General features: G+C 42.7%; 1 protein-coding gene across 3 annotated transcripts in view; it reads left to right on the top strand.

Annotated features, from left to right (window-relative positions):
* SLIT3 (slit guidance ligand 3) overlaps window positions 1-24,811 on the top strand; it is a 967,014-nt gene that overhangs the window by 866,472 nt on the left and 75,731 nt on the right. For all 3 annotated transcript variants that reach the window (XM_086931418.1, XM_086931419.1, XM_086931420.1), the window contains one exon: window positions 2,017-2,141. In XM_086931418.1, coding sequence (XP_086787544.1) covers window positions 2,017-2,141 — 125 coding nt within the window. The remainder of the gene's footprint in view (window positions 1-2,016; window positions 2,142-24,811) is intronic.

Genomic DNA, 24,811 nt, shown 5'->3' with positions numbered 1-24,811 from the left:
TTAATTACCTCCCTAGCACCCTGTAAGACCCATATAACGGCAATGTGTCTGGATGTTCATGACAATTAGATTGCCGTCCTACACTTTCATTTCCTTTGCTTTGGCCTTACTGGTTAACTACGCTCCTGGAAGAGCAGCAACTACATTGGAAGCAATCACAGTGAGGCTTGAAACACAGCTAGAGAGTTGCTTGAGCATAAAAGCCCTGCAGAAGGCCAGGAGAAGCAGAAGGTATTTAAAGCGAGCTTTTCCCATTTTAAGTATTTTGTCCAACACATTCATTAAACCCTTGTACCTTACATCCCTATTTCAGGTCCCATGATAGAGCAGCTTCAAATAAGCACTAGGCAGAAAACAATTTTCCTGAACAGAGGTATAGATTAAAGAAAGTCTTTATGGGTCAAAAATGTATATCTTTGAGATTGATCAAAGCTCAAGAAAGACAAGACACCACACACACACACACACACACACTTACTTGAGCACATACCTGCCATGGTCTTAGAATGGCACACCAGCTTTAATGCTTTTAGGAGTTGGGCAAGGGGGTTAATATGGGAAATGCCTTTTACAAACAGCGGTATTTTGTATTTCTGGCAATGACCGTGGCTCGATTAGTTATAGCTTCTGAGTGGCTCGCCCCAGAACCTCCAAGGTTTGATTCTTGGCGCATTAAAATGTCTTAGCAAATTTAGAAACAAGCCTATATGCGATAAAAGGTACTAGGAAACGAAAATTAGGAGAATCTATATGGGGAGCACTTGCACTTTAAAACTGGTCAGCAGTAGTAAAGTGCCAGCAAAATCGAAACCCAGCACACAGTCAAAAACCGGAAGTCAGAGGCAAAAAGACAGGACTACTGCTGACCAGTTTTAAAGTGCAAGTGCTCCCTATCTAAAATATATTGGTAATTGGTTTCTCCATGATTGACCTATTTGATTTACTAGTAAGTCCGTAGTACAGAGCTCCAGGTGTGCCCAGGGCCTGTAAATCAAATGCTACTAGTGGGCCAGCAGCACTGATTGCGCCACCCAGATAAGTAGACCTGCAAATATGAATCAGGCCTGTCAATGCAGTGCCTGTGTGTACAGTGTTAAACTGCCATTTCGACTCAGCAAGTGCACCCACTTGCCAGGCCCAAACCTTCCCTTTTATTACATGTACGGCACCCCAAAGGAAGGCACTAGGTAGCCCTATGGGCAAGGTGCAATGTATTTAAAAGGTAGGACATTTACTATTGTGTTTTACATGTTCTGGTAATGAAATAATGCAAATTTTGTTTTTCACTACAGCAAGGCCTATCTCTCCCAGAGGTTAGCATTCAAGCTGCCTGGTAACATCTTGCAAGGGTATTTTTCAAGTTGGAACTGATAGGAAATTGGAGTTTGGTGTCCCTGGGCTTACAATCTAAAAATACATATTTTAGTTAAATTGCTGGTCTGAAAATGCCACTTTTAGAAAGTTGGCATTTTCTAACAGAGTCCATTTTGGAGTAACCCAGAAAGGGAACCCCTGGGGCTTACAGGTACAGACATTCAACTTACCCTGAGTCTCTCAGCCTGGAAGGCCTTATATTAGTGGCACAGGAAGGCCTCTAGCTAGTGACAGAGATCATTTGTTTTGGGGGGGGTTTGATCAGTTTCATTGTTGGGTTATTAGCAAATGTTCTTTTCACTACATCTGAGGTAATCAAAGTGAAATCCCTTCCCACACCATTCCTCAGGCCCATGTGAAATATCAAAGATGCTTTGTGGTGAAAATTGTTTTAAAAAATGAAAGGTGATTCTCCCAAAACCCCAACTTGGAACAGGAGCAAGGCCTTCATTCTAATCTGACACTAATTGTTTCATTATTCTGTGGGCTAGTGTCTGGATATCTTCAGTGTAACCAGATTTGATCGCAGATTAATCAACATCATGTGAAAATCGCATTGTTTGTCAGGGGCTGAAATGAAATTGTGCAGCATTTGTGGGAGATGTATTCTGGCACTCACCATGTGACTTTCGGGATTCGCAGGCCCTGTTGACATCAGCATTGCGGCGAAGTGTAACCCCTGCCTGTCCAGCCCGTGCAGAAACAACGGAACGTGCAATAATGACCCCGTGGAATTCTATCGCTGCACTTGTCCCTATGGCTTCAAGGTAGAAACTTGTGTAGTATGCATGCACTTTTTTTAATATTAATCTTTATTATGTGCAAATATTTAGTGTCACAACAAATGCTATTTATTCCAAAGTCTTCCTTGTTACCAACAAAGTACAACACAATCGCTTGTGATGCAAGCAGTCATTTCCTGCTAATCAACAAGTGGAAAGGAAACTCACGTCTGCACCCATTCCTTTCTTGGCCTCTTTGAAGTCACTGCTTACTGTTATGTGAATAATTACAATTGTGCCAGACAGTTTAATAATGAAGAAATAACAGATTTGAAGTTGCATCCTCCAGGTGTGGAACCCAACTATCATAGGTAGATTATAGCCAGTTATAAATATTGTTTCCTAAACATCACCTACAAAAATAATGTCCTTTTAGAGTAAATAATGGTAATTCTACACCCCACTGGACAGCATTTTTGTAAACGATATTTAGGACACAAAATGATGTTAGAATATATTTCTGTATATGATTGACAACTTTTCTACTACTGAATGCCTCCTCAACTTTGTATCCAATCTGAAGCCTCATTTTCAGCTTCTGAACTCATGTTCCTAAGAACCTCATGGTGATTTTGACCAGAAAACAAGGACATTGTTTCTGCTCGTTAAGACTCCACCACACACAGTTTAGTATCCTTAAATCAACAGGCTTAACACGGCTACTTTCCGATACATGTTCCCCACCGAAATTAGAAACCTTTATTCTTTTCAGTGCATAATTACAGAAGAGCAAACTGCTGTGCATGGGAGCAAATGTCACATCCATGTTCACACGAGCTGCAGATGAGAGGGCTGATAGTGAACTGCAGGAGCACCTGGCTACAATGCCTTTGCCTTTGCTCTTGGGGCACAGTTCACCCCAGGTTATCAGGTGCCATATGAAAATGCAGACTTGGAAACAGTTTGCTGGAAAAATGAAATACAGGCATAACGCTACATAAACTGTGACCTGCACTATATTCCAGCCGCGGTCGGTAATGGGAGTACCTGCAGGGCGTTGACATGGGGAGGGGCAGGGTGGGGGTTAGTAATGTATGGATTACGGAGCTTTACAGGTAAGTAAACATTTACATAAATAAAACGAATTTCGTTGCGGGCACTGCGTCGCATTTGGGGATGCAGTGCACACAACGAAATTTGTTTTATTTATTTAAATGTTTACTTACCTGTAAAAGCTCCGTAATCCATATATTACTACCCCCCAACTGCCCCTCCCCCTCCCTACGTCACCACCCTGCAGGTACTCCCATTACCGACCGCAGCTGCTATATTCCACGCTCTGCCTACCAGGGTTAAACACTCCCTTTCTACCTGTCTCCATATCTGGGCTCGATTAATGGCTTGTTTATTTAAGGCTTTACCAATACCTACGCAGGTCTTGGTCTCTCAGTCTTATTAAACTTGCAAAACATCTTCTTTTTAATGATTGTTTATGTGCAGAAAGGGACACCTTCCTCCACATTAACAATCAATGGCGTTTGGTGTTTCTATGTGTGCTGCACCCACAGGGGAACAGCAAAAACGAGGAAACAATCAACATTTCTCCCCATTGCATCTTTTTAAACTAGGTTTATCTGGCATTGAGCCACGTTAAGTGGCTTAATGCTGCCTTGTAAATAAGGCGAAGCCCCTATCGCCACAGGAACGTCACTAAAAGTGACATTCCAGTGGCGATTGGGGCTTGTAAATATGCCTCTCTTCTTTTCTTTTTTAAGCCTTTTCTGTGTTACGTTTCCTCTTTCTTTCTGTGTGTGTTTGTGTAGGTCTCTCGCTCTCACATATAATTCATCACAAACACCTTCCCTTTCTCTCTTTCTGTCTCTCAGCAGCCCTTTCTTCAGTTCACTTTGTGTCATTATCTGCATAAGCTTCACTGACTCTCTCACTTGTCTATTTTTCTCTCTCTCTCCCTCTCCTTCTCACTGTCCCTCTCCTCAATGGATCTCCTGCCCTCTGTCACCTCTCTCTATCTCTCTCTCCTTTCTTCCCTGTCTTGTCTTCTCCCCCCATTTTCACTCTCTCCCATCATGTCTCTGTTTCTCTCTCTCTCTGCCTCAGTACTCTCATTCTCTACCTCAGTACTCTCTCTCTCTGCCTCAGTACACTCTATCGCTCCCCCTCCCCCCCCCCAGTTATCTTTCTTAAGGTTCTAGGATATCAAAAATTTCAAAATACATATAACCCGATTCTCTCGCCGCTCCCTGCGCCTGACTGGTATTAGGTGTCTAAGGCAGGGTCTCCACGTCTAGAGGCCGCGTGCAGCGCCTGGCCTACGCAGTCATTTGTGACTTATAAAAATGCCGATCCCACACCTGAATTTTTAAAGTACCAATGAATGTTTCATGTTTACGCTCATCGGATATTCATGCGGCAGCTCGCGCCCGGTGCTGTAGTACAGCGGGTTTAAAGATTAGTAGATATTTAAGAGCCGTCACGGGACCTGGCAGGGGCCGCGTGCGCGGAATACGAACCCGTTCGGGCAGAGTCGTGACAGGCGATAGATTGAGACAGGCCTGGTTGTTAATGGGGTGGAGGGCCGAGAGGGGAGGCAGGCCAGGGCCAGTTTGATCCCAATCGATGATGGCAGGCCCAAATTTACACCAGATGGAGGGAAAGCGCTATCTGTTCTTGAGAGTGCGCTCACATTAATTCAAAAACAATACCCTGCTTCCTTCTCACCGAGCGGCCCTCCCTCCCCCTAACCTCCACATCTGGAAGCAATCCCGGCGAACTTGATAAATTGTTCTAAATCCACCCTCTTGGCGTTTGTTGTTCCTTGTTTGATGTAAACTTGCAGAGGGCCTTTTATCAGTGAAAGCGTGTTTGGCGAGTGGGAGGGGTGAAGAGCCTAGGCGAGCACTGGGAAGTAAGCAAAACAACTCACTTCCAACATATAACCCCTGTCCGTGAACCAGATGGGCTTTCAGCATCCCTGGCTTTATTGGCCTCTAAGTGAATGAGTGGAGAGTTGAGGGCTGACTGGCACTGCCATGTACAAGACAGCTGACAAGCATGGAACCTGGTTCACAAAACATTGACTTTGAGTAATTAATTGTTGGAGGTCGGCGAGTCAACAAATGAACAGGAAAAACCAAACCGGAGCCGAGGCAAGGGTCGGCTATGGCTCTAAGAGCCAGTGCATGAGCGGGAAAATATTTGGCATGTAAATCAAGCAACAAACAGCATGTTAGATTACTTCAAGATGTCTTCCAAATTTTAAAAAAAAGCATACTTTAATACACCAAAGCGTTGTATCGAGATGTATTTTTTTAAGTGATAGTTTTAAACAGAAACTGAGAAGTATTCCTTGCCGTTCCATGATGACAATGCTTTTAGTGAACTTAAAAACAAGTACATTTTCATATGTTTCCTATATGTGGCCTAGATTCTTATTATACATAGAGTCACATTATCGTCTGTTAAACACGCAAGCGTTTTGTACAGCGTTCATTCTGAACTCATGTGTCTGAAGGTGCTCTTTTAAAAAAAAAATGTTTTTATTGATTTATTGGCAGTGGAAAATTGCACAATAGCATATAAAATATAAACAATAGCTGCAAATAATATATTGCCATAATACATCGAAAAAGCAGAAGACACATAAAAAAATGAAAACTCCTATATCCAATTAGTAATTGGTAACCATAGTTTTTGGCCGAAGGCCTTTCTATTCCGACCCTTGAGTTTGTACACAGCATTTTCCAACTGATATATATTTAACAATTTAGATAGCCACTGATGGAACACCAGTGGTTCAGCATCAAGCCAGCGAGAAGTTATGCAGTATCGGTAAGATGACATCGCAATGAATAAAAATCCTTCTTCTGCAACCGTCTAAAGGTGCTCTGATGAATAAAAATGAGGTTTGGTAACACAGGACTTTCCTAGGATGCCATAATTTGGTCAAGCAGGCAAGCTGGGATTGATCACATATTTTCAATTTTCACGCTTTGCCATTCATCTAGTAGATGACATGAAAAAGTTTAATGTTTGTCCTTAATCTTAGAAGAGATTAGCACTTTAGTGACAGACAGAAACCCCATTTTATTTTTGGTAGTTTCACGTAGTGTCAACCTTGCCCAAGGGCATAGAGGCGCTGCACAACAGACACAGTCCACCTTACAAGTTTTTGCTATGACACACAGAGATTCACCGGGATTTACTAGATGGGGGACCCATGGTGGGATTCAGACCTTGTTCCCCATGTTACACGGTCAGCAATTGTAAGCTTCACGTCGCATGACCTTTCTTGAAAACTCAACGTATTTTGGGTTTGAGATTCCAAGAGGACCTCGAGCTGAGCCAGAGTCAAGCATCCGGCTCGAGCTTTCAGGTGCCACACACCTCTAGTGATTGTCTCTTACTCCAAGCTTAAGTATGGCTTATTCGTGTATGTGTGTAAATGTTATTTGTAAAGCCCAAACCTGTCCAAAAGGCAGCAGAGCACGATACAGTGTCAATAGCAAAGACACAGTCAACAATGAGTGATTGGCGCAGAAACCTTTCAGTATCAGTGATTCCACAAGATTGGCCTGAGATACTCAGACAGTGGCAATTTGAACATGACTCTCCTGCCAAATACAAATACTTTTCAAGTTTGTTCAACAGTCACATGTTATTGTTTTCCTGATTACGACTGGGCATGTGATGTATTTAGAGTGATTTGAAAGTAATTAAGCTTGTATGATTGTTATTAAGAACAAACATTAACAGCAACTCCTCTTTACTTTGTAGTTCTTAATTGAATGCACAAATTTAAGGATCTTGCTTTTGGAAGTTTTTTGTGGTACAAGGCATGTTGCGAATCATCCCGCTTGAAATTTAGACGTGTCACAAGTGGAGTAAAATAGTGACTTGTTTAAACTAGCAATATGGGATAAAAACTACAGAAGTAATTGCGATTGTGCCTGCTGCTGAGTCTGACGGGCACTGTGCTTGGTACATACAAATGAGACATGTGGAAGACTTCTAGCTGTCAAAGACCCGGTTAACGGGGTTAGCTCCATGGTACAACGGCACCACCTACTGGAGTGACTAGGTTAGGCGAAGGGTATAGGGGGTTTACAGACTTCAGACCAGCCATGGCCTTATTTTGCCCTGCTTTTCTCACTAAGTAATAAGAGCTGTTTTCCATGTTCTGCATCATCACTCAATAAAAACTCACAATGGATGTACTGTGACTGTTGCAAGTTCGGTACAGGTGGAACGGACTGGTGTGCTACGTTGGTTTAGACAACCTATATTTTGTATTTATTAGTATAAGCTTTTTTAGCCGCCCATGGTAGAAAGTTAGAGGCCGCTATCTCCAAGCAGAATGTACAAGGTGATGTTTGGCTTGGCTGGACTTCAGAAGCAGAATTGAAAAAATTGCAGTAAAAGCCTTTGCCTTCCTCTTCCTGAATGTTTTTCTTAACCGAAGAACAGAAAAGAAGGGCTACCTTCCAGCACCTAATACCTTTGGGAATCTGATCCTCTTTTTGAACAGGCAGGGATGGGCGTCCATTTACAAGTGGCCTCTTAATTCAGATGGAACAGCAACTGCCCGGCCAGTTGGAATTAAAACTTTTTTACTATCACGTAGAGAAAACTGCTGCAATACCTACGTGAAAGTCTGCTGGAAAAATGTGGGAATATCCTGGAAATCAGATTGTAATTATGGTGTCCTCAGTTATTTCTCATTCTCTAGTGAATGAGAAACTACAACTTCTACTCTAATGGGTCTAATTTTCCAATTCCCTGGAGTTACCAGTACCTCAGGTATTGGTAACTCTGGGGGTAGAACAAATCTAGCCCATTTTCAAGGTCACTCGCGAAGAGATCCGTAGTACTTACAGTCTCCACCCAAGCATCAGGGTGTGTCCCCAAAATATCGAATCAACACTATCAATGTGACTGAATATTGAGGACAGAATATAAAAAATAAAATATCAAAAGATAAGCACGTCTAGCTTTGATGTATCTAACTCATCATGTGTGTGCCTATGCTTTACATATATACCTTAAAGGTATGTAGCTGTGGAATTAGGAATGGTACCTCTATACTTCCCAATATGCACTTAGCTTTCGAAATTGTGTCCCTCAGTATTCTGTCCTCAGTACAGGTATGCCACGATATTGTTGGTGTCAGTATTCAGAAGCACAATCATCATCAGTCTCTCTTCTTGGGATGCTGCACAGGTACTGAGCATTTACATTGTATGTGTGTTAAAGGAGCTTGATGTTGATTCTAAAGTTAAACAACACATAAAGGATTGGTGGAGATGGATACCTGGGTAGGATATCACCCTGCTTAAATGATAAGATAGCTGATGTACCAACACCCATATTAAATGTGTTCATGAATACCCAGTGCTGAATTGTGAACCAGTGGTTGCAGGTGAGGGTCAACAAAGCAAACACAAGGAGATGATAGACGGAGCGCTGAAACTTTTCAGACACTCGTCCCCAGTCACAGATCTTGGTTGAATCCATCATCATTCTTTAGCTCACTTCGCCATCCCAGTTCAGACTTGCTATGTGCAAATCAGTCTTGACGACCAGCACTATTATTTTAGGGACCATGACATATTTTTCATCAACAGCCTTTGACCCAGACCAAGAGTGAGAAAGGCAGGAAAAGGGGAAAGGAGGAGAAAGAGAATGATGGAAAAAACAGTGACAAAGGGAGAAAAAAGGGATGGGACTGAGATAAGTGGGCATTGAGAGTCTGATGGTGGGTGAAAGACTTATGTGGTGAAATTAAGACTAAAAACTCTTGGGATTTGGCAACTTCAACGCTCGGCCATGCAACAGGCGGGCATCCAAGGAAAATCTAGGGACTTATTATTTTACATTTTAAACACAAGACCTGATTTAACCAGCCAGGAAATCTGGTGAGTAAAATCACTCTGGGAACTGCTACAAGTCCAATTCTGCGCTCCTCTCTCTTGCTGGGAAACACCCTCTTATTCCTCAGCTGCGGCCCGTGAAGGGAGTTCTGGTGGAGCAGAAAGGCGGGGCAGGGGAGGGGCAGGGCGGGGGGTGCTAAAAGCATCAATATGGATAATTAGAGGTAAGTACAAAATTTAATGAATAAAACGAATTTCGTAGCGCGCGCTGCATCGCATTTTGCCATGCAGGGCGCCTTTCTGCCCCACCGGAACTCCCCCCAAGGGCCGTGGCTGTTATTCCTTCAGTCACCTTCTCGACCCCATCTTCTCCCCACTCACATTTAGCACCTGCTCAGATGAGGTGCAAAGTGAGAAATGTGGCCATTAATCCTTACAAAACTGTGAATTCTATGAGCAATTCTGACTGGAAATAGATAGATATTCCCCATTCCGTAGGGATTGTCTAGTGATAAATAATAATTATCCATATTTGTAAAGCACAAACATATTTCACCCCTTAAGGTTTTAAGGTCCTAGGGGCCATCTGAGAGATTAAGTGAGCTATTGCCCAGAGTCACATGACGCTAAGCTGAGCTTAGCTGCCGACGGGTATCGAACCGTGAGCCCCGGGCTCTACAGTCAGCTGCTCTGGCAGCTGTGCCACACCTCTCCCTAGTGATAGTTGTTGTTAGGTGCAATAATATTGTACAGAATCATTCACTCTCCCACCTGTTATCTCTTCACCTAACTACGCCTAATTCATAATCAGGGAAGATATTTTAGTTTAAACTTTACATAGTATGAGTTCAATTTGTCAGGTGTTGTTGTTGGTGCACCATTTCTGTATGATATTTCTAATTCAAAATGCAAGATACTGCTGCACATTCACTCCTAACAAGTGTAGCATCTTTGGATGGAGTGGACTGAGATGAAAAGCATTGATTAAACCCTTTTAAAGTAAGTACATAAACTGAACGCAATCTTCCAAAGAAAGGGTAAGGGTGTTATTAAGCTACACCCCATTTTGAGTTTCTGACTTTCACAATATTGTAGGTCCCGCCACAGGGCAGTTATTGTTCAACCCAAGCGGAAGTTTCTTTAATAGTGGAAGCACTCTTAAATGAGAACCTTTTGCTGGCCTGTTGCATTTAAACAGCTGAGTAGATAGGTTCTGTGACCCTAAAATATTTGTATTGATAAATGCTTTGGTAATTGACCATTTCCCAGAATTCCCACTGCCAGGAGGCTGCCAGTTGCAAATAATAGGGAGAGCCTTACAGGGATTCTAACCTAAGATCTATAGGAAATATGCATTTGCAATGCAATAGGTCTTGCATTTATGCGAGTTTGAGCTATTGACATTGCAAATAAGGCTTAACATTCTGTGATTCTGGGCAAATCACTCAATATCCCTGTGCCAACAAAAAACGAATATGTCCTTGTGTAATGTGACTGGTGCTCATGTAAAGCGCTCCTATACCATGGGGTCAAGTTTGCGCTATATAAAATTGTAAAAAAACAATGAAAAATGGTAGCCAAGGTAAACAAGCACTGGCGTTGCCAATAGGTCTCGCATTAGGAAAGTTGGAGCTATTGGTTTTGTAAATGACAAAGCCCTTTATGTTTTAAAAATGATAAAAAAATAAAAGGCATTGTTATTTGCAATAGTAATGGCTCCAACTTTCCTACTGCGATACCTATTGGGAACGTGAGTGGTGTAGCGTGTGTGAGTGGCGTTGCGTGTGTAATTGGCGTTGCATGTGTGATTGGCGTTGCGTGTGTGAGTGGCGTTGCCTGTGTGTGTGGCGTTGCCTGTGTGAGTGGTGTTGCGTGTGTGAGTGGTGTAGCATTTGTTATTGTTGTTGCATGTGTGAGTTCCGTGTCATGTGTGAGTGGCGTTGCATTTGTGTGTTGCGTGCGTGTACGAGTGGCGTTGCATGTGTGAGTGGCGTTGCATGTGTGAGTGGCGTTGCATGTGTGAGTGGCGTTGCATGTGTGAGTGGCGTTGCGTGGGTGAGTGGCGTTGCGTGGGTGAGTGGCGTTGCGTGGGTGAGTGGCGTTGCGTGGTTGAGTGGCGTTGCGTAGTTGAGTGGCGTTGCGTGGTTGAGTGGTGTTGCGTGGTTGAGTGGCGTTGTGTGGTTGAGTGGCGTTGGGTTGTTGAGTGGCGTTGCATGGTTGAGTGGCGTTGCATGGTGGAGTGGCGTTGCATGTGTGAGTGGCGTTGCATGTGTGAGTGGCATTGCATGTGTGACTGGCGTTACATGTGCGAGTGGCGTTGCATGTGTGTGTGGCGTTGCGTTGTTGAGTGGCGTATAATAAAAAAAAACGGAGGGAGAAATGAAGGGAAAAAAATAAAAAAGGCTAATGGAAATTAAGGATATACATTAAAAAACGTGGTATCCATTTGAAATCAGATGAAAGGTTTAGTGTCTGATAAATATTAGTCTTCAGGCGCATAGAGAAAGACCACACGAATGTTAATATTAATACCACACGAATGAAATCTGTAAAGATGAACAAACTGGTTGTCTGCAGCATTGAGCGTGCCCGACAGCGCTTTAAGACCCTTTAAAAGATATCCAGGCACAGTGCAGTGATTTTTTAATCTGCTCGACCCCGGCACGTGGTGAATCTGGCTGTCGGGATTTGCCGGGATGCCAGTCCAGTCTATGAAGCGTTTCCAGGAACCACGAGAGAGGAGGGAGATTTTGGAAGCTGAGGGCAAGCAGCAGAGAGCAGTCACCAGGAAGAGGCTTGAGGTGGGCCGAGGGGAGCATGGAGTGGAGGGGGTGAGAATACTGGGTAAGTTGAGGGCGAGAGAGGAGAGGAGTGAATGCGGGAGTCGGCTTGATAGAGGGCAGAAGGGGACTGAAGAGGATGAGGGGAAAAAAGGAAATAGGTTTGGCAGGACAGAGGAGAGTAAGACATTAAAAAACAAGGCAGAGAAGGGGAGGGGGGAGGAGAAATCCGACACGGCGGGCATGGGAGGGGGCCAACGGCAATGAGAGTGTGAAGCAGCAGGGGCCTGGGGGAAGCTGGCTGGGGAGGGGGAGGAGAAGTGAACAGATGTCCGTGAGGTGTGGGAGGAGTGCCTGATGCCGGATGGGGGTGGGAGAGCCTGGGAATGCGAGAGGCTGGGCTTGCATGCGATGCCTGGGGGAAGACGTCAATAATTCAATCGCAAAATTGAATGTTGTAACAAAAACAGACCAGGGTAGAATTACAGAAGGGATTAACACCCCCTCTGAAAATGGTAGGTGAGAAGGGGATGCTGCTTAATGAACATGACTGTACGATCTTGCATTAAGGTCAGAGCTTGGTGGAACTGACTGTAAAGTGAGCACACACACCAGAAATCACTACGGATGCAGATATGAAACAGATCAAGCTTAACAGGAAACGGCCAACACTGTGGAGGAATAATGAAAGAGTGCTTTTTTTGCACTGGCTCAAGGCGGTGCTGACATTCTGTAACACATGCAACAGAATCAAAACACGCTTCTGAGATAAAAAAATAATACAGGAAGATACAAACGTGTAAGGAATGACGAGGTGCCTGAATATTTAGATACAGCGCACTCAAACTTACCACATCACATGGTGGACATGATTTAGCAGTTTGGATCGATAACATCGGCCATGATGAGCAGAAATGAGCATGTTATAAAGAGCACCACCCTGAAAGACAACCAAGTACCGAAACAGGCCTGCACAACGTGCTGAGGCCGAGTAAAATATAAACACGAGTGGAAGGGTTGAGGAGAGCGAAAGTGAGCAAAGCAGAAGCCATGTGACGGAGCTGGGTTGTGTTGTTGGGACAGGCTCGGCAGTGCGGCAAGGCTGTGATTGCGTGGAGAGAGAGGGGAGGTGCTGGTGTGGGAGGGGGGAGGTGCTGGTGTGGGAGGGGGAGGCTGTGATTGCGTGGAGAGAGAGGGGAGGTGCTGGTGTGGGAGGGGGGAGGTGCTGGTGTGGGAGGGGGAGGCTGTGATTGCGTGGAGAGAGAGGGGAGGTGCTGGTGTGGGAGGGGGGAGGTGCAGGTGTGGGAGGGGGAGGCTGTGATTGCGTGGAGAGAGAGGGGAGGTGCTGGTGTGGGAGGGGGGAGTTGCTGGTGTGGGAGGAGTGCTGCTAGGGGAGGAGAAGCCTGATGCCGGATGGGGGCGGGAGAGGCTGGGCTTGCATGCGATGCGCGTGCATGTTCACGTGAACTTCATGAAAACCGCGGGGCTGAAAGCCCTTTGGTTTGAAGATGTTTTCGCCACATGAATTCTCGCTCCGCTCGATGCGCAGTGCTGGTGTGGGAGGGGGGAGGTGCTGGTGTGGGAGGGGGAGGCTGTGATTGCGTGGAGAGAGAGGGGAGGTGCTGGTGTGGGAGGGGGGAGTTGCTGGTGTGGGAGGAGTGCTGCTAGGGGAGGAGAAGCCTGATGCCGGATGGGGGCGGGAGAGGCTGGGCTTGCATGCGATGCGCGTGCATTTTCACGTGAACTTCATGAAAACCGCGGGGCTGAAAGCCCTTTGGTTTGAAGATGTTTTCGCCACATGAATTCTCGCTCTGCTCGATGCGCAGTGCTGGTGTGGGAGGGGGGAGGTGCTGGTGTGGGAGGGGGAGGCTGTGATTGCGTGGAGAGAGAGGGGAGGTGCTGGTGTGGGAGGGGCGAGTTGCTGGTGTGGGAGGAGTGCTGCTAGGGGAGGAGAAGCCTGATGCCGGATGGGGGCGGGAGAGGCTGGGCTTGCATGCGATGCGCGTGCATGTTCACGTGAACTTCATGAAAACCGCGGGGCTGAAAGCCCTTTGGTTTGAAGATGTTTTCGCCACATGAATTCTCGCTCCACTCGATGCGCTTGCGCACATCGATAGGTCGCGAGACCTAAAAAAGAATCAAATGACACATGTGCAGTCATAGATGCATATTTGATGTGGTTCCTTCTGCAGGCGCTCTTTCAAACTTTCGCAGGACTTCAACACTGTTCATTGATGAAAAAGTGCAACCACAGGAATATTAAATACATGGCGCCTGTGCAGCCACTGTAGTAAGCAGTGCCTGTGCAGAACAGGAGATAGCGGGACCTGAACAGACTAAATAATAATATTACGGAAGCGGTGCCTCTAAAGCCGCTGTGCTAGTAAGCGGCTCCCCGGTAAAATGTGATGTTAGAGCAGCCGGGTAGTAAGCAGCCGCACAATAGCAAGGGGCGCCCGAGCTACAGTAATAAGGACAAAGCGGCGCTCGAGCAGTCTAGTCACAGAATTAGGTCTAGGCGGCACCCAACCAGCCCCAGTTAAAAGAAAACAAGCATCCTCTGTGAAGCCCCAGTTAGAAGAAAACAAGCAGCGCCTGTGCAGAACGGGAGATAGCTGGTCCTGAACAGACGCCATAATAATATTACGGAAGCAATGCCTCTACAGAATGAGCGGGTTGGGTGGGAGGAGAAAAGTAACTGGCACAGACTTGTTGGTGAGAAGGGGGATAAACAGAAAAAAATACCCAACTTCAAAAGCGCTCACACAAAAAGGCGATGTGTCCGTAACTTATTGTTAAACTTGCTGACGCTGCACACAGCCAATGTAATTAAGAACGGAAGTCTGCTGGTAGTGTTATAGGCTGATGCACATTTTGTTACACACTGTGAAAGTGTGTGGGGGGAGTTTACGAAAACATTAACACCGCTTAACTTTAACGATCTCTTACGGTTAAATAGACCCTGCATTCCGCTTTATTTTACACTATCAGATTATTAGAATATGTAGAAAAGTGGCATGGTAGCGTGTCCCCGAGTTGTACGTTTAATCAACACACGGCTGCCTGGAATCCCTTGTCCTCCCCATGACCCTGTGCGCCTCTGAGCTCTGTGCCTGCTAAACAAGCAGATAAGAAAAGTCTTCACAACAGCCATGAAGCAGGCGAGCCAGTCTGGGTGGGCCTGCCAAAAAAGCGAAAAGGAGGCACCCCGGAAACCTTATTTCCAATGGCAGCCCACTGTTTAACATAAACAGTGACTCAAGCCAATGGGAATAAGGTGCAGGGCTTCAAGCCCTTTTCTGAAAGTACTCATCTGCAATAAATCTCACCGAGCGAGCTGCGCATGTGCGCAGCAAATCTAGTTGAGACCTAAAAAGTTGAGCCCTGCAACAGGAGCGCAACCCCTTGAGCACTCCAAGCACATGCTTGAGGTTCATGGTGATAAATGGAGATGAACAAACTGAGGGGCTTATTTACAAGCCCCTTGCACCACTGGGTACGTTTTCCCCATGTTAAAAGGGGCCCTGATTTTTTAATAGTCTTAATCAACACTCTCCACTCCAGCTTTTCATGTTCTCCTTGGCAGAAAACAACATGTAATGTGATCATGGCAACCAGTATCATTTTTCCTTGAAATGTTGTACTGCCTGCAGGAATCTTTTCTTTGTTTACAGGACCCCCCCACCCTGGGTCTGGTAATATTAGGTGCCTAATCTTTTCATTCTGAGATAGCCTTGCTTGTGGGTATCTATGGTCCTTGCCCTTCAGTTGATTGGGATTAGCAGCATCCCTCCTTTGTAGATCTATCCCCTAAGTGTATTAGAGCAGAATCAAGCTACTATGCCATGCTTTTGTATGAAAACATCACAAGGACCTAACATTGTCCAGCAGGGACAAAATATGTACCTGGGCACAAAAATAAAAGTGCCCCCATAAAGAATCAGTGGCCAGAGTTTTAATGGCTGTTCTGAACTTGTACAGACACGCTGTATAGGTATTCCGCAGGGAATGGGTGACAGCATGTACTTGCGCTTGCTCAAGTCAATATTTGTGGCAATATCAGGAAAATCAACAATAAAAACTGGGCCTCAAGACAATAAAACGGTATACAGACAAAATATCGAATCAAAAATATAGAATAGCACTAATATCGAAGTGAAAATATAGAATGGACAAAATATCGAATGGACAGAATATAGTCAACAAAAATATCGAATTTAAGGTAAGTAATTTAATATCGATTTTCATAAATATAGAAAGTCAAAATATTGAAGTGTATATTATAGGTATTAAATATATCGAATTTTTAATAATATCACATTTTTTAAAGTGTTTTGTATGTTAGTATATGTGTGAAAAGTGTGTATTTATTTTATAATTTATTATGAGTAATGAATTTTATGTTATTTAATTTTGGCGTAATTTATTGCTGTAGCGGGTTGTGGGTTTATAGGGGAATAGGTGGGAAGTAATTTAATTATAATTAATTAAATATTTAAATTTATTTATTGGTATTTATTTTGCATTAATTGTTATTTAAATTTTTAACTGGTAATTAATTACATTTTAATTGGCAATTATTTTACTTAATTGATTAATTGATAATTATGTTACTTTTATTAATTTATTTTCCGTAGTGGTTGTGGGTTTATAGTGGAATAGGGTGGGAAATAATTTAATTATAATTAATTAAATATTTTAATTTATTTATTGGTATTTATCTTGAATTAATTGTTAAATAATTTTTCATTGGTAATTAATTACATTTTAATTGGTAATTAATTTTTATTAATTAATTAATTGATAATTATGTTAATTTTATAAATGTACTTCCCGTAGCGGGTTGTGAGTTTATAGGGGCATAGGGTGGGAAGTAATTTAATTGTAATTAATTACATCTTTTAATTTATTTATTGGTCTTTATTTTGAATTAATTGTTAATGAATTTTTATTTGCTAATTAATTAATTGGTAATTAATTTGTATTAATAGGTAATGAATTTGAATAATGTATTTTTATTTGTATTTTTATTTGATTAATTATTATATTATATTACATTGGCAATTACTTTTAATTAATTTTTTATTTGTATTAATATTTAATTAATTTGTATTAATATATGAAGTATTTACCTTCCCTACTGTTGCACTCACTGGAGTGGGAATAGCAATTTTTACCCCTACGCTATCCAACGCTTTCCGTACTGTTGCACTCTCTGGAGTGAAAATAGAAATGTTTACCCCTACGCTATCCAACGCTTTCCCTACTGTTGCACCCTCTGGAGTGGGAATAGTAATTTTTACCCCTACGCTATCCAACGCTTTCCCTACTGTTCCACTCTCTGGAATGGGAATAGTAATTTTTACCCCTACGCTATCCAACGCTTTCCCTACTGTTGCACTCTCTGGAGTGGGAATAGTAATTTTTACCTTCCCGTTATCCAATGCTTTCCCTACTGCTGCACTCTCAGGAGTGGGAATAGTAATTTTTACCCTTACGCTATCCAACGCTTTCCCTACTGTTGCACTCTCTGGAGTGGGAATAGTAATTTTTACCCCTACGCTATCCAACGTTTTCCCTACTGTTGTACTCTCTGGAGTGGGAATAGTAATTTTTACCCCTACGCTATCTAACGCTTTCCCTACTGTTCACTGTCTGAAGTGTGAATAGTAATTTTTACCCCAACGCTATCCAATGCTTTCCCTACTGTTGCACTCTCTGGAGCGGGAATAGTAATTTTTACCCCTACTCTATCCAACGCTTTCCCTACTGTTGCACTCACTGGAGTGGGAATATTAATTTTTAACCCATACGTTATTCAACGCTTTCCCTACTGTTGCACTCACTGGAGTGGGAATAGTAATTTTTACCCCTACGCTATCCAACGTTTACCCTACTGTTACAGTTGCCGGAGTGGTAATAGTAAATTTTACCCTCCCGCTATCCTACAGTAAAAATCTTGTATATTATGAATTAATATTAGGTTAATATATTTATATATGTGTGTTAAAAAATTAAATTTTATGCTTTTTTAACTTAAATAAATTTTTTAATACTTTTAAAGTTATTAAGTATTTTTAAGTATGTTTTCGTTAATGATAGTTATTATTTCATTAATTTTAAATTACTTTTAAGACATTTAAAAAACTGGATATTTTGACTTACTATGTTTTTTTTCTTCGATATTTTTGTACCTACGTGTTTGTAGATAGGACTTCGATATTTTTGCTTTCTATATTTTTACTTCAATATTTTAGTATTCTATATTTTTGTATTCTATATTTTGTCAGTGATCCCAATAAAACACACCCACAAATTGCCATAAAGCCTACCACACGCTCATCTGTCATACCTTTTGGCACTGCCGGATTGCCCTATGGGCCAGTCTGATCCTGGGACCCAAATAGAATTGCATGTCCCTAAAATGCCACAAGATAATGATTGCATAGAGCCCATCAGAATGCGCCATGTTCTTTGCATTTATATCTGTTTCAGCAGACTGTAGATTATCAGTGGATGTGCTTCAAGAATCTGCTTTTCATGAATTTCTCTTGCAGCAAAGGGTAATTGAAATATAGGATCAGCTGCAACGACAGGAAGAGCTGACTATCCTTAATAGCAGTAAAGGTTATTTGAAAATTGGATGGCAAAAAGCAATCTGTAGGATGCTGGTGACTGTTCCGTGAATATCTCTTTACTGGATTTAAAAAGCTTTGTAATAGAAGTATGACTTACCTCAAGAATGTATGCGACGCAGACACAGTCGAGTATAATCCGAATCCAGCCAATGATATGTTGGCATCAGTTCTACATAAAGTGTTCAGATACCTGTTTATTATTTGTTATTTTCTGTGTAACTTCTGCACCAAGGAGCTGGAGTGTTTGTTAAAAATTTACATTTGAAGAAAGAAATCTCGAGTTTTTATTTAATCTTGTTAATGGCAATATTTACAGATCCGCATCATACCTCATAATTTTTACCAAACTTGACATACACAAACTCCTCCATGGTGCACTTGAGGAATTATGCCAATTTATCCAGCTAGTCTTGCAACAAAAACACCTTAAACTAGTTTATATGTATCTCTTAATTTGAGCTGGCAATGACGACATTATAATCGGGGTAATATCCATGAAAGAAGACATGCGTGGTATTGTTGTAAGCCTCAGCAAATGTAAATATACCCAATATTTGGATCACTACACATAAAAACAATGTGGCAATATCTGAATAAATTGCTGTAATTTTGAGTACATTATGAGATTATAATTCCAAGAATTACTATGGAATTTAATAAATGTCACATGCTAAATATTAAAACTAACTACACACAAGCAAAATGAAACAATTAATTTTTATACACAGAACAATGGTCACATACATTCTCGCAATCCAACACAGAGGAACAAATATAAATCTGTGCAGACTGACTTCCAACACACGGCACAAATCCAACAGACGGAAAATGAATATGTATCCGAACAAAATAGACACACATGTTCATAATGTTCTCATTATGTAACTGAATATAATATGATCATATTGAGTTTGTGACGGGAATACAATGCATACAATTTAACTAAATATCCACATGAATCATACACAAATACACAGAAACACACACAATTCAGCAAAGAATCAACTACTATACATACAGAGAACAAGCAACTCCATACACAGACTACCACATGCAGTCACAAAATGCAAAGCATCACTCGGAATCAAGTTGAACACCTGTTAAAATGCATGATGCAACCATAAAAATAATATGTAGAATTTACAGGTAATCCTATTAGTCTGATTCTTACTGCATTATTTCAAGCCTTTACTTATTGGGAGGTCTCATATATTTAAAACCTGACAAAGCAGGACAACCCAGTGCACATTTTGCTTCTTATAGACCCTATAAAAGCACAACACATATTCCTCATTTTCAACTGTATAATATTTCATTGGGCACACCTTTGTTTCATGGTTGCTATTTGTCCAAGAACTAGTAAACTAGGTGTCTAACCTGAACTTTATGTATAAGGCTATTAAGCCCGAGTTGAGGAGGGACCAATAGGGTCGAAAATCTTCCTCCTCAAGCTTTAAATCAGATTTAAAAGATTTAAAAAATGGTATATTTATTGTGTGTGTGTATCTTATGCTCTGCGGTGGTGCGTGACCCCTCGGCCGAGCCCAGCCGTAATGCATTCAACACTGTTTTCCGGTTAGAAAAGAAATGGCTCACACTCTTGGAAGATTATAAATTCTTTTCACTTCATAAACAAATCAAGAAGCAATACATGGAAACACCAGAACCAACACGTTTCTGTCTCGCTGAAACCTTGATCATCTGATATATATATATATATATATATATATATATATATATATATATATATATATATATATATATATATATATATATATATATATATATCTGTAATTTTCTTCCTGTTGAGGAACAAAGGTGAGCCGCACACGAAACTTCAATGCAAACGCATTTATTGAGCAGGTTGCAGGCGGTCTTCCTGACGCGTTTCGTTCAGTGACTCTGAACTTCTTCTGAGGTACACCCACAAGCGGAAATGTTCGTTAGTCCCAGGTGTGCCTTATTAGTACTTGCCGACCTCTAGTGGATTTTCACGGTGGTGATTATCGCGGCATGATGGTACCTGTAGTCTGCGAGCCCCGTGATGCTTTGCTGGTGAACTGAGTCTCTCCGTGCATTTCCTTAGTTTCACCTGCAAGCGGAACTGTTCGTGGCTACAGGTATTTTTCGTGTTATGTTGCCGGCCTCTAGTGGTTTGTCACACTGGTGAGTGGGGCGGCATAATCTTCCCTGTGGTGCAGCATTGGGTGTTCTTTTTCCCGCTGGGTTGTGCCTGCATTTTCTTCTTGTCTCACTGGAATGTGTCCATCCAGAAATGTTTCTCCGTCACAATCTTTAAATTTGGATCGTGGGGAACCATACCAGGCTCTGGTGTCTGGTGGTGCCGAGCACCCTAGATTGCTCGTGTGACCGAGTTGGAAGTTCTGGATCCAAGGCGGGTGCTTCAGTCGGCACTCTGACTGGCGGTGCGGTAGCTCTGCGACTGAATCCACAATCGCTTTATATGTCTGTAATTTTCTTCCTGTTGAGGAACAAAGGTGAGCCGCACACGAAACTTCAATGCAAACGCATTTATTGAGCAGGTTGCAGGCGGTCTTCCTGACGCGTTTCGTTCAGTGACTCCGAACTTCTTCTGAGGTACACCCACAAGCGGAAATGTTCGTTAGTCCCAGGTGTGCCTTATTAGTACTTGCCGACCTCTAGTGGACTTTCACGGTGGTGATTATCGCGGCATGATGGTACCTGTAGTCTGCGAGCCCTGTGATGCTTTGCTGGTGAACTGAGTCTCTCCGTGCATTTCCTTAGTTTCACCTGCAAGCGGAACTGTTCGTGGCTACAGGTATTTTTCGTGTTATGTTGCCGGCCTCTAGTGGTTTGTCACACTGGTGAGTGGGGCGGCATAATCTTCCCTGTGGTGCAGCATTGGGTGTTCTTTTTCCCGCTGGGTTGTGCCTGCATTTTCTTCTTGTCTCACTATATATATATACGAGCACATCGGTTCAGGCTTCCCGTGAATTGCAGCCAGCCGCGGCCAGTGGAGGGTGTTTCGGTGGGGCAGAGAGGTGGGGTGGGGGAGGGGCAGGGTGGGGGGGTTCTAAAAACCGGAGTATGGATAATTGAAGACAAGTAAACAATTTAATTAATAAAACGAATTTCGTAGCGCACCCTGCATCACATTTTGCGATGCAGGGCGCGCTACGAAATTCGTTTTGGTAATTACATTGTTTACTTACATTCAATTATCCATTCTCCGGTTTTTAGCACCCCCCACCCTGCCCCTCCCCCTCCCCGCCTCTCCGCCCCACCGAAACTCCCTCCACGGGACGTGGCTGATTGCAGTGCTCATCATGGGTCCCTCCCCCTATGGCGGAACCACGCCGTTTTTAATATTTAAAGGCACTCCTTCTCTTGAAAGAAATTGGGGCGCATGACCAAGGTGTCAGGGGCACCGAAACGAGTAGATCTCTCGCTTTTATCCTGTACAATGGAATGATCCAGAATTAAATTACGTTGCTGTGGAAAACTTAAGGTGTGCGCCCCAATTTCTTTCAAGAGAAGGAGTGCGTTTAAATATATATGCATACGTTGCAGGCTGAAGAAGAAACGCAAATAAAATCTGTATCTTGCCTGACTTGCTGTGGTGGTTTGAGTTCCTTCCTCGCCGCGCGCCGGAAGTGGTGGGAATTGTTTGGTGTATATATATATATATATATATATATATATATATATATATATATATATATATATATATATATATATATATATATATATACATATCAAAGAAGAAAGGTTGCCCCCAGAGGAAAGGTCACTCAGTGAGGAGTTACCGCACTCGCATCCCCGGCGGTGACAAAGTTGCTGCATTGGCTCATTCCCCTCGATTCACCAGAATCGCTTGCGAGGTGATGTGCAGCAACCCCCTCTGTGCGTGGCGTTCTTATTGAGGGCAACTTTGGTTTGGTGTTACAGTGGTTGGTCCAGCCGCAAGAATGCCCTGACTGCAATTATCGGTTCCTGTGTGCTCGTAACCACGAGTGCGCGCAGGACAGAGGAAGCCTCACCCGCTTGGAGACTTGACAGTTGGAAGGCAGTGCTGGCGTTGCTCTCCTACCCTACAGGGATTATTAATTTACGTGAAGTGGGAACAGCATCCACTTGGTCAAAGAACATTGAAGTCCAATCAGCATTATATGGGACTACCTTTACCAGCATGCCTGTGCGCCCACAAGGGCGGGACTTCTCATTTAAATAAATTCAGCTGTTCTTACACTGCCTGTGTCCTGCTTCATGCTGCCAGTGATCAAGAGCTCGAGGGAGCTCGAAACGCGTATGGCCACAAAGAAGACAAGCAGCCTGCCAACTTGCTGCCGCTTGCGAGGTGATGTGCAGCAACCCCCTCTGTGCGTGGCGTTCTTATTGAGGGCAACTTTGGTTTGGTGTTACAGCGGTTGGTCCAGCCGCAAGAATGCCCTTACTGCAATTATCGGTTCCTGTGTGCTCGTAACCACGAGTGCGCGCAGGACAGAGGAAGCCTCACCCGCTTGGAGACTTGACAGTTGGAAGGCAGTGCTGGCGTTGCTCTCCTACCCTACAGGGATTATTAATTTACGTGAAGTAGGAACAGCATCCACTTGGTCAAAGAACATTGAAGTCCAATCAGCATTATATGGGACTACCTTTACCAGCATGCCTGTGCGCCCACAAGGGCGGGACTTCTCATTTAAATAAATTCAGCTGTTCTTACACTGCCTGTGTCCTGCTTCATGCCGCCAGTGATCAAGAGCTCGAGGGAGCTCGAAACGTGTATGGCCACAAAGAAGACAAGCAGCCTGCCAACTTGCTGCCGCTTGCGAGGTGATGTGCAGCAACCCCCTCTGTGCGATATATATATATATATATATATATATATATATATATATATATATATATATATATATATATATATATATATATATATATATATATATATATATATTTACATATATATATTTCTCCAAGGAAAGCCCTGTCGCACTCCCAGAAGCGCGAACACCATCTGATTACCACATAACAATCTTTTATTGCACTGGAGAGTCCATAATCATGACGCTTTTCGATCCCGCTCCAGGTCTTGATCACATGATAATACAGAGTGGTCAGTTGCTCTTCTTTTACAATCTAAAAAAAGAGTAAACATTAAAGAAGGACTTAAAGTGAATTTATATGGATAGAACCAATTGATAGTAATTGCACTTAAATAGCACATTTAAACAAATATCATGGTAAATAGTGAAAAATTCAGTCCTTTATCCTAATTGATCAGTAAACTATACTTCCAAACTCTGCTTTTAACACTAGCACTTTTAAAAGTCATTTTCACATTTCAAAACTGGTTCAGAGACCACAGTATCCATGATGAACTGCGAACATACTTGTTATTCCATCCACTGAGTCCTTTAATCTTAACATTTTACAGAACCTTTTCATGCCTCTTAATTATTCTACAAACACACATCCTCTTTTCAGCTCAAAGAAGTAAATTTCGTATCGGACAGGGTGATATTGATATCCTGTGCAATATGTAGGGCAATTGTCCTGTTACTCCATAGTCAAGTTATTTAACAAGGCTTTCCACCACTTGAGGACAATCTCCATTGTGATCCTCCATTGTTTCCATTCAACTCGGCATTGTCTTAAGGGAATATTGCTGCAAGTTCTGGCTGTGGTAGAAATGTTTTACAAATTACCAACAAGCTTGCTGAGCTAACCACAACTTGCCCCCCATAATGCACTGTAATGTGTATGACACTGGTGGTAGGCACAACTCCAAGAGACATTGGGGCTGTGATTGGACTACTCCTGTGTATTTTATATGGTGGCCAGACCCTTATTGTTGCAATAATTATATCCCTACATGACCCCTAGAGACTAAAGGTCATCATTCAAAAATGTTTTTGTAATTGTCAGGTTGCAATGTCAACCTGACAAAGAGACAGAGGTGCACAAGACAGCAAAGGAACTTATTTGTTGGTAATGGACAACAGAGTCCTGCATGGACTTGTTTTTCCACAATAACTGGTCTGCTCAAAGTAGGCAACCATTTACAAATTCATATGGTAGGCAGAGTTCCTTTAGGGAATAATCAAATCTGTTCCAAAGAGAGCAACGACACAGTATATTTAGAATAGTAAAGAGTCTTGCACTTTTTCTAGAGTTCCCTTTGCAATCTCCCACAACTTTCATATCTATGATGTATTCTGAGGAGAAACAATTTATGTTCACCTGAGTATTGTTCCTAGAGAAGATCTATGAACAGTGAGTCTGAGTAAAGCAAACATGTCTAACGTTCAGTCCAAAAGCGTATAATTTCGAGAAACAAAATAGTTTTAAATGCTAAATCTGGTTAAAACGATGTGAACCCTTGTTTAGTATTTTACATAGTACTGCTACTGTTATTAATTATCGTCCCC

Source organism: Lissotriton vulgaris, chromosome 7, assembly GCF_964263255.1.
Source record: "Lissotriton vulgaris chromosome 7, aLisVul1.2, whole genome shotgun sequence".
NCBI classification, from domain to species: domain Eukaryota; kingdom Metazoa; phylum Chordata; class Amphibia; order Caudata; family Salamandridae; genus Lissotriton; species Lissotriton vulgaris.
This window is presented reverse-complemented; position numbering and strand designations above follow the sequence as displayed.